Source organism: Maylandia zebra, linkage group LG5, assembly GCF_041146795.1.
Source record: "Maylandia zebra isolate NMK-2024a linkage group LG5, Mzebra_GT3a, whole genome shotgun sequence".
NCBI classification, from domain to species: Eukaryota; Metazoa; Chordata; class Actinopteri; order Cichliformes; family Cichlidae; genus Maylandia; species Maylandia zebra.
This window is the reverse complement of record NC_135171.1, coordinates 6,367,585-6,387,616: the sequence shown is the minus strand read 5'-3', so window position 1 is coordinate 6,387,616 and position 20,032 is coordinate 6,367,585. Positions and strand designations below refer to the sequence as shown.

At 43.8% G+C, this 20,032-nt stretch overlaps 1 protein-coding gene across 2 annotated transcripts in view; it reads right to left on the bottom strand.

Moving 5' to 3' along the window:
• Nucleotides 1-20,032, bottom strand: part of LOC101478883 (copine-9) — a 202,737-nt gene that overhangs the window by 16,153 nt on the left and 166,552 nt on the right. For both annotated transcript variants that reach the window (XM_012921487.4, XM_014408692.3), the window contains 2 exons: nucleotides 4,872-4,974; nucleotides 2,936-2,993 (listed from right to left, as the gene is read on the bottom strand). In XM_012921487.4, the coding sequence (XP_012776941.1) occupies nucleotides 2,936-2,993; nucleotides 4,872-4,974 (161 nt within the window). The remainder of the gene's footprint in view (nucleotides 1-2,935; nucleotides 2,994-4,871; nucleotides 4,975-20,032) is intronic.

The window sequence follows — 20,032 nt, the reverse complement described above, 5'->3', positions numbered from 1 at the left end:
AGTTTTTACCCACAAACAGTGAGACTCCTCAATCAAAACACAAATCGGACAACATGATGGACAATTCCATACACAGTATATAATTTTCCTTTGAGTTTTATCCTTATTTTTATTTGTATTTTATCATATACATCTGTATTTATGTAAATACGTACACTATAGCTCTTAACTATTACAGCGTAATATTTTGCACGATATTATACATTTTTATACTTTTATATAGATATTTTTTATTATAAGTTTAGTAAGATGCACAGTCGGGGGGGGGAGTACTTTTTAGCCGGAAAAAACATTTCACTGTGTGTTGTACTAGTTATAACTACATGTGACAAATAAATAAAGAATTGAAAGGTGTTTTGCCTGATAGCCTAAATCAAGCCTGTATAAGCCTGTATCTTCCCAAAAAAGATAAAAACCCTTTGGAATGTGGATCCTACAGGCCGATTTCACTCCTGAATTCAGACTATAAAATACTAGCGAAGGTTTTGGCCAACCGATTGGAAAAAGTTTTACCCAACATAATCTCTTCAGATCAGACTGGTTTTATTAAAACAGGCACTCCTTTTTTAGTATTCGTCGACTACTTAATATAATGTACACCCCCAGCCAAGCTGCTTCTGAATGCCTTCTCTCCATGGATGCGGAGAAGGCTTTCGATCGAGTAGAATGGGAATATCTATTTGAGGCCTTGCAAAGATTTGGGTTTGGAAGTTTCCCCCTCAGCCCCCTCCTTTTTGTATTAGCTATTGAGCCGTTGGCAATAGCTATATGAAGTAGTCATGTTATTCAAGGCATTTCGCGATATGGCACTGAGCAAAAACTAAAAATCTCTCTATGCCGATGATCTCCTGCTGTTTGTGTCCAAGGCTGAGGTAACAATTCCCTACATTCTTGAACTTTTTGATACATTTGGGCTTGTGTCAGGCTATAAATTGAATCTACACAAGAGTGAATTACTGCCTCTAAATATGCCTCTTTCCACATTAGCGAACATTACTGTTCCCTTCAAGACTGCAACGCACAGTTTTGTCTATCTAGGCATAACTGTGATGAAAAACTTCAGTGATCTCTTTAAAGAAATTTTTACTAAGTTACACCTCAGTATGCAACAAGACTTGTCAAAATGGTCGCCGCTTCCTCTCTCGTTAGTTGGGAGAGTGAATGTAGTTAAAATGTCTGTATTACCCAGATATCTTTATCTGTTTCAAAGCCTCCCTATATACATTCCGAATGCTTATTTTAAGAAATTGGACTCTGCAATTACATCATACCTTTGGAACAATAAGAAACCACGTTTGCATAAAACACATCTGCAAAAGTCAAAGCAAGACGGAGGCCTGGCTCTACCGAATTTCTGTTATTATTACTGTGCTGTTACGCTGTCTGACCTACTGGCTGCACTATCAGCACGATTGCAGCGGACCCGTATGGGTAGAAATGGAGAAGCTCTCTTCTGGTTCTTTCTTGCTATTGTCTGTCGTAGGTGCATCTATCCCGTTACCCAAAAGCCTGACAATTGAGAATCCTGTAGTTAATAATATTATCCAGATTTGCTTTCAGTTTAGAAAACATTTTAATCTTCTGAAGATGTGCTTAGGCAGCCCAGTAGCTTCCAACTATGTTTTTTCCCCTTCAATGTCTGATGCCACATTTCAGGGCTAGCAGAGGCGAGGGCTGAGATCTTTAAAAGATCGTTTGCCTCATTTGAACAGCTGACTAATAAATACAACTTACCCCCCTCTCGTTTTTTTAGGTATCTACAAATACGACACTTTCTTTCAGGCTCTATCCCAGGGTTCCCAAATAAACCCCTAATGATGTAATGGATGACATTATGTGTTTTAACCCAGCTAAGAAAAAGGCCATATCATCAATACTTGTTCTGATTTTGCGCCTGGGTTTTTCTTCTATGTCTGCAATTAAGCGATCCTGCTGAAGCAGACTGGGGCAATGTTTTAAGTAATATTCACTCGTCCTCCATGTGTGCAAGACATTGCCTTCTGCAGTTTAAAATAGTGCATAGGGTCCATCTCAGCAAATCGAAATTGGCAAAGATGTATCCTCTGATTGACCCAACGTGCGAAAGATGTAAATTGGCAGAGGCCACCTTGTTTTGGTCCTGTCCCAAAATACAAAAGTTCTGGACGGATGTCTGTGAGGCTTTGTCCAAGACCAAAAATAAAAAATGTGAACCTGCTCTGTGAAGCACACACACACACACACACACACACACACACACACACACACACACACACACACACACACACACACACACACACACACACACACACACATTTCTATTTGCTTCAGTCAGCTTTACAGCAGTCACAGGACATTTTCTTCAGGAAATGCTCCGCCGTGATTAACCAAAAACATTTAAGAACATGAGGAACAGGAGGAAAAGGAGGAAATAAGGAAAATCTCTGATCTCGTTTGGAACCACATGTCTGTAATTTTTTTTTCTCTCAAGAGCCCAAATTTAATTATTTCTTGTAATGTCCTGGAGCCATTTGACTTTTCATGCCGGTTTGTATTTGGTATTCATTTTAAATAGGTTGGGTTTTCCACTGGGACATTTTTATCTCCTTGGATGTACTGAGGCTGACATTTTCTGTGGGTTACTACAGCTCCATTTTAAATGATTAAACCATGTGGAGAACTGAATGATATTACAGACATATACTGTAAGTAGGAACCAATGAGGTTTGTGCCCTGGAATACAAACTATATAGGCTGGAATGTTCTTTGCTCCTGCAAGGTTGGTTTTAACAGTTGGTTTTAACAGTTGGTTTTAACAGTGCTACATAATGGAGCACAGCAAAGAAACAGATGCTCGATTGTATTTGTGAAACAAATAATGACGTCTCTGACATGTATCTGTCAGCGTGAAAGTACTCAGCACATCCCCTCTTCCATGTCACACACAAGTACTTACCATCAAACTCAGCAGGGCCCACTCCTACTATGATGACAGACATTGGCAGAGAGGCTGCCTGTGGAAGGAGCATAGAATGAATACGAGACAGATTACAGTTCCCCCACTCCTTGAAAGACAGTTTTACACAGTAATGCAGCAATATACAGAATGGCATACCAGTGAAAAGCTAGCTTTACCTGATACAGTTTGACTGAACTTCAGTTGTGGGTTTTTTTTTCCAGAACATTATGGAATTAGTACCAGTCTTTGTCTCTGCCTGTTTCTCTTACTTCTGCAGTAGCATCTAATTTAAGTCCAATACAAACACATTTTGTCGATCAGACACTTGGTAGTTAACCACAGTATGTGTAAATCAAAATATTTTCCATCCATCCAGCCATCTGTTCTCTTCCATTAACTTCACAAAAAGCCAGTCTGCCTGGGGTAACACAGAGAATACTTACATTCCATATTTCCGTTATTATTCGTTTTAATATTGATCAGTACAACTTTGAGATTCTCTACATTGCATGCTAGTCATGGCAATGGTTAAACTAACTACCTAGTTGATCCCTAATAATTTAGACACATACACATACCAATAAAAAAAAACTGTGTGATCAGATAGAGGAAGTGGCTGACATCTAGAAGTCCTACCAGTGGTTGGACAAAGTTGGATTGAAAGACAGCACAGAGGCACTGATCATAGCAGCACAAGAACAAGCTCTGAGCACAAGGTCCATAGAGGCTGGGGTCTATCACACCAGGTAAGACCCCAGGTGCAGGCTGTGTAAAGATGCCTCTGAGACAATCCAGCACATAACAGCAAAAACATCAGTGCCGAGCATAGCCTGGAAGTCCTGAAGTGATAATGGGATATGTGCCCCAGGATGGTTGGGAATGACCGAATAAGATCCCGTGGGACTTCCAAATACAGACGGACAAACTAGTAATGTCCAACCAACCGGAAAGAGAAGTGGTGGACAAGCAGAGGAAGACAGGTGTAGTAATAGATCTATCTATACCAAATGATAGCAAAAAGAAGAAGAAGGAAAACGAGAAACTCAAGAAATACCAAAGGCTGAGAGAGGAGCTCAAGAAGATATGGAGGGTGAAGGCAAAAGTGGTGCTTGTGGTAAACAAGGCAGTGACCTGGGCAAGTGGCTCCAGCATATCTCAGGAATGACATCCGAGATCTCTGTCCAGAAGAGCGCAGTCCTGGGAACAGCAAAGATACTGTGCAGAACCCTGAAGCTCTCAGGCCTCTGGTACTCCACATGTACTCCTCCAAGTGTGATTTGAGGCAAGCCTGACTTTGTTTATGTCAGCGCTTACAGCTGTGACTGGTAAGTCTACATGAGGTAATCAACTTCTGACTTTTTCCTCCTCTTCTTTTTCCCCCCATTTTTTAAAAATTCTGTTCATATTTGAGCCACGATTGAGCCGGGCTCAAGAGTTGGGAGTTCGCCTTGTAATCGGAAGGTTGCCGGTTCGAGCCCTGGCTTGGACAGTCTCGGTCGTTGTGTCCTTGGGCGAGACACTTCACCCGTTGCCTACTGGTGGTGGTCAGAGGGTGGTCCGAGGGCCCGGTGGCACCAGTGTCCGGCAGCCTAGCTTCTGTCAGGGTGGCTGTGGCTACAATGTAGCTTACCATCACCAGTGTGTGAATGTGTGGATGACTGGATGTGTGAAGCGCTTTGGGGTCCTTAGGGACTAGTAAAGCACTATACAAATACAGGCCAGGCCATTTTAAATCTAAAGGACTTCTGAAAAAGCAGGCACTTTCTTACTAACAAACACTTTTCAGATTTGATAGCTGCGTTCATCACAGTATATGCTATTATACAAGACTTTACACATCATATCACCTGTCTTGGGTTGATGTGGATCCCACTGATGTGCTGCCTCTACATTCAATTAAATGTTCTGTGTGTAGTGTGCTATGTATACTCACATTGACAACTGCCTCTTTAGTCTGAGCCATGTCTGAGATGACGCCGTCTGTGATCATCAGCAGCACAAAGTACTGTGAGCCATCAGTCACTTCTGCAGCACTCCTTACAGCATAAAACACACAAACATGCAAATGTTAGGCCCCGAACATGTTCCATGCACACATGCCTGAGCAAAACTGTTGCTTTGGTTAAAATAACCAACAGATAATATTGTTTTATGTGCATGGGATATGGGCATGTTCAACTATGGCTGATCACCAATAGAGGCTTTGAAGGAAATGCAAAATCAGATGTAACTTTCTCTGGTTTTTTTGCTCTCAGTTGCAAAGTACCTGCTCAGAAGTATGATACTTCAGGTGACTAAAGTGTGTGAGATCAAACCTTGAAAGTTCCTGCATTTGTGCACGTATGTCTAACATGTTTTGGGTCTTATGATTTATTTGTGTACATAGATATGCACTTTGGTATGTTATCATACATCACTGATGTGGTGGTATTAAGTACTGCAGGTGTGCTGTGTTCAATATCTGTGTGAAAAAGTGATCCAAGCATGAAACAGCAGTATCCAACCAAGTTCTTTTAATCAAATGAGTGAAACTGCAGTCGATCGGAAAATTGCTGAAGTGACTTAAATAAATATAGACATTAATATGATATACTCTAGCGCAGGGGTGCCCAATCCCGGTCCTCGAGAACTACTGTCCTGCAGCTTTTAGATGCATCCTTGTTCCCACACACCCGAATCAAATGAATGGCTTGTTATCAGGCCTTTGCCAAACATGATGGCATGCTGAAGAGGTAATCAAACCATTTGATTCAGCTGTGTTGGAGTAGGGATGCATCTAAAAGCTGCAGGATAGTAGCTCTCGAGGACTGGGATTGGGCAGCCCTGCTCTAGCGGAAGTCCCGTGATAGTCTAAATACAAAATTTGAGACCACAGCCAGATATACTCTGCAGTAATATCTTTATTGCACAGGAGGTGGTCAGTGAAGAAGGGAAAACATTTTACCTCCTTATTTGTTTAATATTGTGATAGGACGTGGGAAGGAAGGGTCTAACCCAAACCAAAAAGTGACTGAAACCACAGTCTTTATAAAAAAAAAAAAAGATTCCAAGCCCCCCACATTTTTGTTTTTTGTTTTTTTATAGTGGCCATAATCCTTTTTGTAGAATTTCTGACATTAATCTCAGAATTCCGATGATTTTCTGGAATTCTGGGGAAAAAAAGATCTCCCCCATTGTTTTTCAGTGTAACTAATTCTCCTCCAATCTGGGAATGTCAGATTTCTGAAATTATTTTGTCAGAATTCAGATTTTTTTCTGATAATTCTGAGAATAATATAACAATTCTGAAATTCTAAGAAAAAAAAAGTCAGAATTCTGAGAGAAAAAACTCTGACTTTTCTTCCTTAAAATTCTGAAAATAAATAAATAAATAAATAAATAAATAAATAAATAAATAAATAAATAAATAAAAATTCCATCCACCTCCATTGTTTTTTTTATATCCAGCATACAAAACATTTGAGATGACAGACCCACTTACACAGTAGGCTAGTATGTGTAAATGGGTATTCATATGGTTTATAAATGTACTTACTTAATTTAGTTTTTTAATTTAGTAAAAGTAGCCTTTTTTAACCCTCTGAGGTCTAAATCGTCACAGCCCCGACTCTAGCCTGGAATCCTTATGTTTTGGAGACAAGCCAAAATGACTTTTTAGGAAAAACATGTGTTTCAGTTACATTTTTTTAATCTTCTGATTGACAAGACTCAGCAGAATATTTTCTTAAAGTTATATTTTCCCATAGCATTACGTCATATAAAATCATGACTTTAAACTCACCAAAATGTTAACCCTCTGAGGTCAAAGTCATCACTGAGGATGACTCCAACTCTAAACTTATACTAACAGAATACATGATTTTAGTTTGCATACAAGACTGTCAAAACTTGAAATAATAAGAAAAAACTTCCAACTTGCACACAAATTATTTTCATTTTCTCAAAAGATGAGCTTTTGCTTTTCTCCAAAACCTAGGACTAGGGTTTGGGCCTACGGTTTGGGTTGTCACTGATGAAAACTTAGAGGGTTAATAGTGTTAACACAGGAGTATGCTTCAACAAAAGCATCTTTAATGAAAGGCACCAAAAACATCTTAGTATTTTATTAACTTGGCATCATTTAAACTTTGGGGAATTTTTGTAGAGCTTTTTGTTTAAGCACCAGAATATACATAAAATATGCTTCAGTGAGGAATCTTTTCTTAAAAAGATGATTGTGAATTATCTCAAGTCTGCAAAATGCAAATATCCAATTTTCTCACTTGAAGGAAAAAGTTGTTGACTAGTTTTCCTGTTTTGTCCTTCCACTATTTTTTTTGCCTGAGAAATGCTGATAACACACTGCCCATTTTATACCCAGCATCACTATAATATACTTTTATTAAATATTCACACCTTTTAAAAGAACGACTCATACAGCGTCACCAGAGTAAAAAGTTTGGGACTAACTTAGAGCTTAGACTTTTAGAAAGTTTGTTAATATGGCCCCAAAAGTCAACAACAAAAAATTATTGTTGGGAAACAATTTTCTAGACAGTGTGCAAAAAGATGAAGTTCTATCTTAATGCACAACATGCCTCTCTTTCACATCATATAATGCTTCCTGAAACTGCATTATGCTGATGTGGAACACTTCCCAGCATATTAAAAAGTGACCCTTAAAGCGTTCCCAGTGCCTTAAAATATAAACACCAACGATCAGTGTCTGACAAGCTGAGATCAAGAACTCATTGTTTAAGCTACCCATTTATTTTTTCAAATAATATTTTTCATCTATGAAGCTCACTCATCTGCATCACTACCACTTTCCCACACAGTCAATCTCCACATTGGCATCATGACTCTAGAACAGTCATCATCCTGTCTGGCTTCTTTGAGCCAATCAGCCTCCACCTTGATTGGTTTAAATCTGTGCTCTCTGCCATTCTCCCTTTTAGACTCTCATTCATGCAGCCCACCTTCTCCCCATCTCCATATCGCCTCAGAGCTCCATCCAAACCTCAGGCTGCATCCTCACCAACACCAGTGTCTAGACTCCGGGGAGTCCTGTTCTAAACCCTGTCACTGCTGGGATTGCGTTCAGCCATGATGGATCATCAGAGTGTGCCTGTCTGCTGCATCCCTCTCTTTATGTCCTCTTGTCTTAACATCCATTGATTTAGTTTTTTCTGGTTCTCGCTCTTAACTTCTGCTTGCAGCCCTGCTTTTTCCTTTTCTGTCTCTGTGGAATAAAGTGTATAAACAGGTAAAACAATGAAACCTGAGAACAAGATAATGTCAGGAAGACCTGAAGTTATTCTCCAATTCTCAATTCTTGACTTTGTTTTCATTGCCATTTCTTCCGTATATCTTTAAGGATTCTGTCACTACTATGTCTCGCTGTTTTGCTCCTGAAGTCTATGTTATCTTGGTGATGACATAGGTTTCAGAAGCTTCAAAGCATTAAACTGTACCTGCATCCTTCAGTACAAAAGATTTATATTATAGATCATCAGTCTATATAATTTATGTATCTGTTAGAATTGTTACTCTTTTGTCCCCTGAATACTAAGATTTAGGATCTCATAATGTGGAGTGTGTGGGATGAGGACTCGAAATGCAGGATACCAAGACCAAGTTTAACAAAAATGTCATGTTTATTGTGTGGCAAGCAGGAGATTGGACCCAAACGCAAGACTCAGAACACAGAGGGATGAACTAAAAGAGGCAGCTTTTAATGTATGTCAAAATACAGGAAACAGAACATAATAACTAGAAACTAGGAGACTAAACTTGGAAACAGAGAAGGAAGAACGAAGAAGCTGGAGACTAGGAGTTTACCAAGTTAAACCAGGAAAGTAGCACACAGCAATGAGAGGGTATAACAGGGCAGAGGAAGGGGAAGACTGAGGACTAAAATACACAGGTAGGATAACGAGAGGGTGGGTAACAAGTGGAAACACAGCTGGGACTAATCAGACGTAACCAGACAGGGGAAAAGCAAAACTCAAAACACTGAACACAGGAAAGGGACTATCAAAGTAAAACAGGAAACATGGGACAGGCACAGAGGCACGGACTTGAGACTGAACAGAGTGAACACGGAGCGCATGGACAGGAGTGACATGAGACACGACTGACTGTGGAACAAGAAAATAAACATGGAGAGAACTAAACCTACACTAAATATGAGGGGCACAGGAACAAAACCCAAGAAATACTAGAGAACTTAGGGAGCTAGAAATACAAAACAGAAACCAAAACACTAACAGTGAAAAACCATGTTGAAATCAAAGATTAATAATAACATAAAACACAGGGTCACCGGCCCAGTGACAAAGAACCATAAACATGACCAAAAACAGGGAGCAGGAAAGGCCAACAAACAATAAATGACAACTGAGGTAGTCAGCCCAGCTCCTGAGCAGAGTAGGACAGTTCAGGGTGTCAACCTAGAGGAGGAACTCGGAGGTTGGCCTGGACACAGAGCAGGGGGGTATTCAATTTAGTCCTTTGCAGTCTTTTGGCAGCCGAAAAAGACTGGGCTCAGAGTGGTCAAAATTCGAAAAATGATCTTTATTTTACATTTCCGGGAACGGCGACCGAGCACACAAAGACATTGTGGGTGATTTTAACATCCATGTAGATGCTAAAAGTGACAGCCTCAACATGGCATTTAGTCTGTTATTAGACTCAATTGGCTTCTCTCAAAATGTAAAAGAACCCACCCACCACTTTAATCACACTCTAGATCTTGTTTTAACATATGGCATAGAAACTGAACATTTAACAGTGTTTCCTGAAAACCCTCTCCTGTCTGATCATTTCCTGATAACATTTACTTTTACAATAATTGATTACACAGCGGTGGAGAGTAGACTTTATCACAGTAGATGTCTTTCTGAAAGCGCTGTAACTAAGTTTAAGAATATAATCCACCCACTGTTATCATCTTCAATGCCCTGTACCAACACAGAGCAGAGCAGCTATCTGAACGCTGCTCCAACAGAGGTCGATTATCTTGTTAATAATTTCACCTCCTCACTACGTACGACTCTGGATACTGTAGCTCCTGTGAAAACTAAGGTCTCTAATCAGAAGTACCTGACTCCGTGGTATAATTCTCAAACACGTAGCCTAAAGCAGATGACTCGTAATCTGGAGAGGAAATGGCGTGTCACAAATTTAGAGGATCATCATTTAGCCTGGAGAAATAGTTTGCTGCTTTATAAGAAAGCCCTCTGCAAAGCCAGAACATCTTACTATTCATCACTGATTGAAGAAAATAAGAATAACCCCCAGTTTCTCTTCAGCACTGTAGCCAGGCTGACAAACAGTCAGAGCTCTTGTGAGCCAACCATCCCTTTAACGTCAACTAGTAATGACTTCATGAACTTCTTCACAAATAAAATTTTAATCATTAGAGAAAAAATTACCAGTAATCATCCCACAGATGTAATATTATCTACAGCTACTCTTAGTACCATTGATGTTAAGTTAGACTCTTTTTCTCCGATTGATCTTTCTGAGTTAACTTCAATAATTACTTCCTCCAAACCTTCAACGTGTCTTTTAGACCCCATTCCTACAAAACTGCTCAAAGAAGTCCTGCCATTAATTAATTCTTCGATCTTAAATATGATCAACCTATCTCTAATAATCAGCTATGTACCACAGGCCTTCAAGCTGGCTGTAGTTAAACCTTTACTCAAAAAGCATCTCTAGACCCAGCAGTCTTAGCTAATTATAGGCCAATCTCCAACATTCCTTTCATATCAAAAACCTTGAAAGAGTAGTTGTCAAACAGCTAACAGATCATCTGCAGAGGAATGGTTTATTTGAAGAGTTTCAGTCAGGTTTCAAAGCTCATCACAGCACAGAAACAGCTTTAGTGAAGGTTACAAATGATCTTCTTATGGCCTCTGACAGTGGACTCATCTCTGTGCTTGTCCTGCTAGACCTTAGTGCAGCATTCGATACTGTCGACCATAATATCCTATTAGAGCGATTAGAACATGCTGTAGGTATTACAGGTACTGCAGTGGTTTGTATCATATCTATCTAATAGACTCCACAGGGTTCAGTGCTAGGACCAATTCTGTTTACATTATACATGCTTCCCTTAGGCAGCATCATTAGAAGACATAGCATCCATTTTCACTGCTATGCAGATGACACCCAGCTCTATCTGTCCATGAAGCCAGATAACACACACCAATTAGTTAAACTGCAGGAATGTCTTAAAGACATAAAGACCTGGATGGCCGCTAACTTTCTGCTTCTTAATTCAGATAAAACTGAGGTTATTGTACTCGGCCCTGAAAAGCCTAGAAATATGGTATCTAACCAGATTCTTACTCTGGATGGCATTACCTTGGCCTCCAGTAACACTGTGAGGAACCTTGGAGTCATTTTTGACCAGGACATGTCCTTCAATGCACATATTAAACAAATATGTAAGACTGCGTTCTTCCATTTGCGCAACGTCTCTAAAATTAGAAATATCCTGTCTCAGAGTGATGCTGAAAAACTAGTTCATGCATTTATTACTTCCAGGCTGGACGACTGTAACTCATTATTATCAGGATGTCCAAAAACCTCACTGAAAAGCCTTCAGCTAATCCAAAATGCTGCAGCAAGAGTCCTGACAGGGACTAGAAAGAGAGAGCAGATTTCTCCTGTTTTGGCTTCCCTTCACTGGCTTCCTGTTAAATCCAGAATTGAATTCAAAATCCTGCTCCTCACATACAAGGTCTTAAATAATCAGGCCCCATCTTATCTTAATGACCTTGTAGTACCATATCACCCTATTAGAGCACTTCGCTCTCGCTCTGCAGGCCTACTTGTTGTTCCTAGAGTATTTAAAAGTAGAATGGGAGGCAGAGCCTTCAGTTTTCAGGCCCCTCTTCTGTGGAACCAGCTTCCAGTTTGGATTCGGGAGACAGACACTATCTCTACTTTTAAGATTAGGCTTAAAACTTTCCTTTTTGCTAAAGCATATAGTTAGGGCTGGACCAGGTGACCCTGAATCCTCCCTTAGTTATGTCATGGTCCTGGGCCATGTGGGCCCAGTATTCTTAGTTTTTTGTATTCTCGTATTTCGTTCCTTATTTAGGCCATGTCTTCTGAGTTGCCCTGTTGTGTTGTTCCCTAAGTGTTTTTCCCTTCATGGCTCTCTCCCCCCTGTGTGCCCTCTATGTATTGATGAGCCCTCGTCTCCCTTTGTGGTTGTTTCATGTTTCCCCAGCCCGTTATGTCTGTGTTTTCCCCGTGCTCTCTCTCCTCCTGTCGGAACCTCTGTGCCTCTACATGTCATGTTCAGTTCACCCCGCCCTGTCTCGTTATGATTATCAGTGTCACCTGTGTTCCCCGTGTGTGCCCACTTTCCTCGTTTACCCTCTGTGTATTTCTGTCTGAGTCTCCCTCTGTTCGGCGTCGTGTTCTCCCTCATGTTGTGTGGATCTCCCTGTGTCTCTCTGCGTATGTTAGTTTACTTTTCCCAGTTTAGTTTTGTATTTCCTATGTTCTGCCATTCCAGCATTAAAGCTGTGATTTTGAGTTCATCCCCGTGTCTGTGAGTTTTGCGTTTGGGTCCTCCTCCTGCCTGCCACACAGCGATCCATGACAGAAGAACACGACCACAACATGGACCCAGCAGTTCACAACCCCTCCGCGGACCGACAGTACGACGCGACCATGCGACACAAAGACGCGACACAAAGACTGGAGATTGTCCGGACAGTGGAGTCGCTATGCGACAAGTGGCTGCACTGTTCCAGTGAGGAGGAACGGGAGGAGTTCGCCCGCCAGGTAGGGGTGTGCGTGTCTGTGTTCCCCTGGTTATGGGAGACGCTGCACCCCCTCGTCAGCGACCTTCTCGTCTCCGCTCTCCGACTCCGTCCGCAGCAGCAGCGGCCCGGTGGGCGTGCACCTTCACCAGAGCCGTGCCATCGCGCCGTTGCCCCGCCGCCTCATGAGCCTGTGGCGGTCAGAGTCGGAACGGTGAGGCTCACCACGGACACACCATTGGCTCACACTTCATCAGCTTCCGCATCTTCGCCACCGCCTGCCTGCACGGAGATGCCCGAGGCTGTTGACTTCGGTGAGGAGGAGCGGCAGCAGGTGTTGCGGGCTTATCGGGAGGACGAGCTCCGGTGGAAGCCCTGGCTCATCTCGGAGCAGGACCTCTCACCTGCTGCACAGCCTACCAGCCGCTCGCCGTCTCCAATCCACTTAGACTTTACTTCGCCTGCCTCATTTCTGGCAAGGATGTGGGCGGACGACCGGGAGATCGCCGCTACATCACCCCCTGCATTGGTGCCATCAGCGCCCATCGCGCCAGCTACCAGGAGGGGGCGGCGCCGGCGCCGCCGTGGCACCGCATTAACTCCGGAAATCATGGAGCCCGGTCTCTGTGAGCAGCAGCAAGCAGCTTGCACCCACGTAGAGGAGGAGCTCCGGAGAAAGCCGTGGCCTACCCCCGATTGTCAGCACATCTTTCGGGGAACACGCCTGGCTCTCGGGGGCCCTCGGAGCCGTCAGGGTCTGCAGCCTCTCACAGTTCAGTTAGCTCCCTCGCAGCCACCCTCAGTTCAGTTAGCTCCCTCGCAGCCGCCCTCAGTTCAGTTAGCTCCCTCGCAGCCGCCCTCAGTTCAGTTAGCTCCCTCGCAGCCGCCCTCAGTTCAGTTAGCTCCCTCACAGCCGCCCTCAGTTCAGTTAGCTCCCTCGCAGCCGCCCTCAGTTCAGTCTCCGTTAGCTCCCTCGCAGCCGCCCTCAGTTCAGTCTCCAGTAGCTCCAGTGCCGCCTGTAGCGCAGGCCCCAGTAGCTCCAGTGCCGCCTGTAGCGCAGGCCCCAGTAGCTCCAGTGCCGCCTGTAGCGCAGGCCCCAGTAGCTCCAGTGCCGCCTGTAGCGCAGTCCCCAGTAGCTCCAGTGCCGCCTGTAGCGCAGGCCCCAGTAGCTCCAGTGCCTCCTGTAGCCCAGTCCCCGATAGCAGTACGGTCCGCTGGTCGGCTTAACATTCAGCCAGGGGTCTCAAAACTCTCTGGCTCTGCATCAGCTCCTGCTGGGAGCTCGGATGAGCTCATCCAGGACTCTGCGGCTCCCACGCCGCCATCTACCTCGTCAGCTGGAGGGTCCGAGGGGCCCGTTCAGCCTCCTGTCTCCGCTGGAGGGTCCGAGGGGCCCGTTCAGCCTCCTGTCTCCGCTGGAGGGTCCGAGGGGCCCGTTCAGCAACCTTCCTCGTCAGCTGGGGGTTCAGGAGAACCGCACCAGCCTCATGCCACGTCCGCTGGAGGGTCCGAGGGGCCCGTCCAGCCTCCTGTCTCCGCTGGAGGGTCCGAGGGGCCCGTTCAGCCTCCTGTCTCCGCTGGAGGGTCCGAGGGGCCCGTTCAGCACCATGCCACATCAGCTGGAGGGCCCGAGGAGCCCATCCAGCCACCTTCTGCTACACCTGGTCCAGCCTGTGCTTCGTCAGCTGCAGCCTCAGAGCCTTCGTCAGCTGCAGCCTCAGAGCCTTCGTCAGCTGCAGCCTCAGAGCCTTCGCCTGGTCCAGCCTCAGAGCCTTCGCCTGGTCCAGCCTCAGAGCCTTCGCCTGGTCCAGCCTCCGAGTCTTCGGCCTCGTCTGCCGCGGCTTCGGCCTGTGCTTCGTCTGGTCCTGTGCCCACCGGGCCATGGCCAGCACGCCTGACACTGGAGAGCCGCCGCTGCCTTCCGCGCGGCCGGCCCCCTGAACTACTCCGTCTCCTCCGCCGCTGCCTTCCGCGCGGCCGGCCTCCTGAACTACTCCGTCTCCTTCGCCGCCGCCGCTGCCTTCCGCGCGGCCGGCCTCCGGACCAGCTCTGCCACCTGTGCCACCCGCCTGGTCGGCCCCCCGACCGTGTGACCCGTGAACTCTTGTTCCTGTGGGCTCTGGGTCGGCCCCCTGAACTTTATTTTGACTATGGTCGTGTGCTCCCGTGTTTTCTGTTTATTTTGTTTCCCGTTCTGGTCCCTCCGTCCTGGTCCCCCGCCTCCCGCCCTGGGTGGGTTGTTTTCTGTTTTTGTTTTTGTTTCTCGGGTTTGGGCTGTCGGGAGCCAGCCCTTTAGGGGGGGGTGGTGTCATGGTCCTGGGCCATGTGGGCCCAGTATTCTTAGTTTTTTGTATTCTCGTATTTCGTTCCTTATTTAGGCCATGTCTTCTGAGTTGCCCTGTTGTGTTGTTCCCTAAGTGTTTTTCCCTTCATGGCTCTCTCCCCCCTGTGTGCCCTCTATGTATTGATGAGCCCTCGTCTCCCTTTGTGGTTGTTTCATGTTTCCCCAGCCCGTTATGTCTGTGTTTTCCCCGTGCTCTCTCTCCTCCTGTCGGAACCTCTGTGCCTCTACATGTCATGTTCAGTTCACCCCGCCCTGTCTCGTTATGATTATCAGTGTCACCTGTGTTCCCCGTGTGTGCCCACTTTCCTCGTTTACCCTCTGTGTATTTCTGTCTGAGTCTCCCTCTGTTCGGCGTCGTGTTCTCCCTCATGTTGTGTGGATCTCCCTGTGTCTCTCTGCGTATGTTAGTTTACTTTTCCCAGTTTAGTTTTGTATTTCCTATGTTCTGCCATTCCAGCATTAAAGCTGTGATTTTGAGTTCATCCCCGTGTCTGTGAGTTTTGCGTTTGGGTCCTCCTCCTGCCTGCCACACAGCGATCCATGACAAGTTATGCTGCAATAGACGTAGGCTGCCGGGGGATTCCCATGATGCATTGAGTTTTTCCTTTCCAGTCACCTTTCTCACTCACTATGTATTAACAGACCTCTCTGCATTGAATCATATCTGTTGTTAACCTCTGTCTCTCTTCCACAGCATGTCTTTTATCCTGTCTTCCTTCTCTCACCCCAACAGGTCACAGCAGATGGCCCCGCCCCTCCCTGAGCCTGGTTCTGCCGGAGGTTTCTTCCTGTTAAAATGGAGTTTTTCCTTCCCACTGTCGCCAAAGTGCTTGCTCATAGGGGGTCATATGATTGTTGGGTTTTTCTCTGTATCTATGAAGTGCCTTGAGGCGACTTTTGTTGTGATTTGGCGCTATATAAATAAAATTGAATTGAATTGAATTGAATTGAAGCTCAGGTCTGAAAGCAGCAGCAGCCAGCATGGTTATATATATATATTTCCACAGCACGTCACACACTCTAAGTTTCACTTTCTGTCTGCACCTCCTGTGCTCTGCAAAAGCATGCAGTTTCCTGTGAGGGAAGGAACAAAGATCTTCTGGTGAATGCAGTGAAGACCCTCCATAGGTTGGACTCAAGGCCAGAAGAGGTGATGGAGTGCCTCCAAAGGCTTGTCAAGCAGCTGGCATTTGTGGAGATGACAGTACCCTTTATTTGCTTGGCAGGTGACTGTCGTTGACATTGGCAGTGGAGAAGGGGCCTCTTAGGAGGCTTGGCAGGGGGGTGGCAACAACAGACATGAAGATCTCTGGTACTTGGTGGGAGTCTGGCAGCGATGAAAAAGGCAGAGCAGATGGGTTCACTCTCGAGACTAGGTAGAGTGCGGGTATTGGTGAAGCAGGGCAGGGAACCAGCCGCTGAGGAGTGGCCAAGCACAAGCTCAAGAAGGCCAACTGTGAAAGCAGTATGCCTGTAGAGGCCTGGCTGGAGGCTGAGATGGAACAAAGGCGGTGAAAACAAAATAAGTCCGCAGACCAAAGATAAAGGGAGGCCATCTTGGGTAAAACAAGATCTAACGGCTCAAGCAGCTTGGGACACTTTGGCTCAAGCTCAAACACTTTGGCACCCTCTGAAGACACTAGAGGCTCGGGATATGTAGGGCACACAGGCACCCTGGGCTGGGGCCGTGGCACACTGGACACAATGGCGCAGCATCACCTCAGACTCAAGATATTAAAACCACTCTGCCAGCGCAGAAACCAGGAACAAAGTCTCTGGGCTGGCCGGTTCAGATAGCTTATGGCTAACCAGCTTGGGGTTCACAGGACGCTCAGTGTGAGTGGATTTACAGGATACTCAGAGGACTAAGTCATATGAGGAGCTACCAGATGAAATACCATACCTAACCCTTGGGCAAAACAGCCCTTAAAGGATCCTATTCATGGTGCAGGAACAGGCTGGGGCCTACTGACTTTCCTCCTTTGAGCAGGGATCGACCTGGCCTGGTCGAAACCTGGCCTTAGCTGATCCAGGCGGAGAAGCAGGCAGCCTTCATTGCAGCGATGGATGTAGTCCTGGTGTCAGTCACCCTCGGAGAAGTCCCTTTGCATGTCCATCCATAAATCGATTAATCCACTAATTCGTCCTTCCATCTGTCCATTCAGTCACTAGCTGTTCCCTGCTCTTTTAAACTAAGGAGTTATAGAGAGCAAGGCAAATGTTTCTTCAAAAGCAGTTTATATAACTTTATTTAACCCTTTGATATATACCACTTAGCTGAATAAAATAAAAAACCCTCATGTTTAGCGTATCATTCATTGCCTGCAATAATAACACTGTTGTTCTAATAAGAGCAACTGTGTGTGACTATAAGTAGTTATGTACATATGGATTACACCATTAATGTTCCTCCTCTGCTCTCTGTCTTCATCACTATTCTTAACCTCCCACATAGATAACAATGAAGAAGTAGTGGGTGAAGAGGTGATGGAAGATGAGGACACAGAGGAGGAGCAGCATGAGCAAGCACTAGAAAGGGAGGAAAAAGAGCACGGTGATTTTTTTGAACTGCAGTAAATAATAGATAGCAGCAAAAAGAAATGGAAACAGATGGGAGAGTGAGGAAGACAAAGAACAAATAGAGAAGACAGAAGTAAAAGAATGCATCAAAGAAAAAGTGCAAATGAAAAAGAACGTGTGAGTACAGGAAGTGAGATTAAAAGAGAGAATGCATTTTCTGTTCTTTTTCTAAACGGTTGGCAGTTTTGAATCTCACAGCTTAACAGTACTGCTATACTCATTTGATTATGCAACCACAATCACACTTAACTGGGACAGGATATGATTGCTTTATATGAGGACTAAAAATACAATAGTGGGCAATAAACAACCACAATCCATTAAAAACATAACACGAGCTGTAGTTTTGCTGTAGAAAAGTTTCAAAATCCAATTTGTTCCTAAATGATCTGGTAGACTATGATGCAGGATTAAGGGGGAGGATAATGCGGATACGCAGTTGTTCAGAGGATGTTGAAAAACAATAAAAATCACAGTGTCTGACACATAGGCCTTAAATATTTCATGAGAAAACTGTATTAACAGTTAAATGGAAAGACAAAATAAAAATCTTAATTAGGTACAGTTATTGAAGAAAAGTAGGCCACCTACATATTGTATCTACAGAAGCTACTCAGACATGAAAATTTACGCCATGAAGCTCCTGGTCACAATTTCTATGCTAATACTAATGCCCATCTGCAACACTTTGTGGTTTGCCATTTTGTGGTTGATAAATGCTTCCACTCCAATAATGCCAGGTACACGTACAGCTGATCATGGAATGTCTAGGAGGGAACAAATTGTACAGTGTGTTGCAGAGTTGTCATCTCATTAAGGTACCATGCAAGAATTTTGTGAGTTCTTTGGAGCAATCTGTTCTTTCACAAATGTTTGGTGCTTGAATTTATCCCCCACACCCCATCCCTGCCCACCCACCTCACCAATCTGAGCCATGTAACCCTCATCACTCAGGTCACTCACATACAGGCTCTATACTCAGACCAAGGCCTTCCAAGCACTTTGCTCTCTGTGCCTTTCTCTTGTTTTGTACATGTTCCTCTAGTTTGTATATTTCCTCTTGAATGTATAAATCTCTTCTGTTTGTTATTTTTTCCTGATGTCCTGTACATTTCGTGTGGAGCACCCATAATTTTATTGTTCATGTATAATGGCAATGAAGGGCTATTCTATTCTACTCTATTCTATTCCTGTGGTAATGCAACTGAAAACTGCTGAATTTAAGATGATTTGACTTTTGTCCGTATAGTGTGCACGCCAAACACAATTTCCCACTGAAGGAAAAACGTGTAATGCCTGTATATATTTTTTTAATTGTTATTTTTTTCTGTTTGCTGGTATTGCTATCACCTAACTGCCAAAAATGCTCATGTAGTGCCATTATTGTTTTAGCTTGTGGTGCGGATTTTTTTTTAGTTTGTTGCTATAAATACAGTGTTTACTTACATTTTATCCTTCTTTAAAGTTACTTTTCAGTTTCACTTTCTTACAGTTACGTTTAGGCATCAAAAGGAGAAAAATTTATTTGAGTTTCACAAAATACGCACGAATAAATTAAATTAATGTAACTACTGTGTGGAGTTTATTAATGTAGCCAGTTATTAAGATACAATGGAAAAAATCCAAATGAGCAAAACCTCTTTCCTCAAATTATATTATCCACTCAGGCACTCCTGATGAAATCGATTCATCACGGCTCACTAAGTCTGACAAGTCCCAATACTCCTGGTGTCATCTGTGTCCTAATGCGAGTCCTAATCTGTTTTCACTTATTTCAGTTATCTCTCATGTGGACGTAAAAACCCTCTATAAAGATTCTAAATGTCCATATTGGAAGCTCTTCCACTGATAATAAGAAACAACTATTTATTTCTCAAAAAAGAGAGAAAAGCATAATGGGGATCAGGAATGGAAGTGTGCATCGGGATCTAGCAATTATAACTTTAGTCAAAATACAGACATTTAAACCTGCCAGCATAAAGTTGCTTAGTCTGTTGCTCAGAGACAAACACATGTAACTGCACGTACCATGAGTGCACTCAGAAAAATTATGGTTCTTAAATGGTTCTTCAGATGTCTTCATGGTTCTTTAAAGAACCATCATACGTCAAAGAACCTTTTTATTTTGTGGATGGTTCTTCAGCTATTACAAATGGTTCTTTAAAGAACAAAAGGTTCTTCATCCTTAGCAATCTAAGTTTGATGGTGTAAATAGCATAAATATTTATTCACTATAATGAGGCTGTGAATTATACTGTGTGTTTTCTTTGTGTGCATGTGTGTGCAAAGGGGGAGGGCGGGATACCTGGCAATTACCCTTTAAGAGAAGATGGTAGGAAACTGAATATTCAAATAAAAGTTAGAAATATTTGCAAACAGTAGACACAATACACACATTCAAGT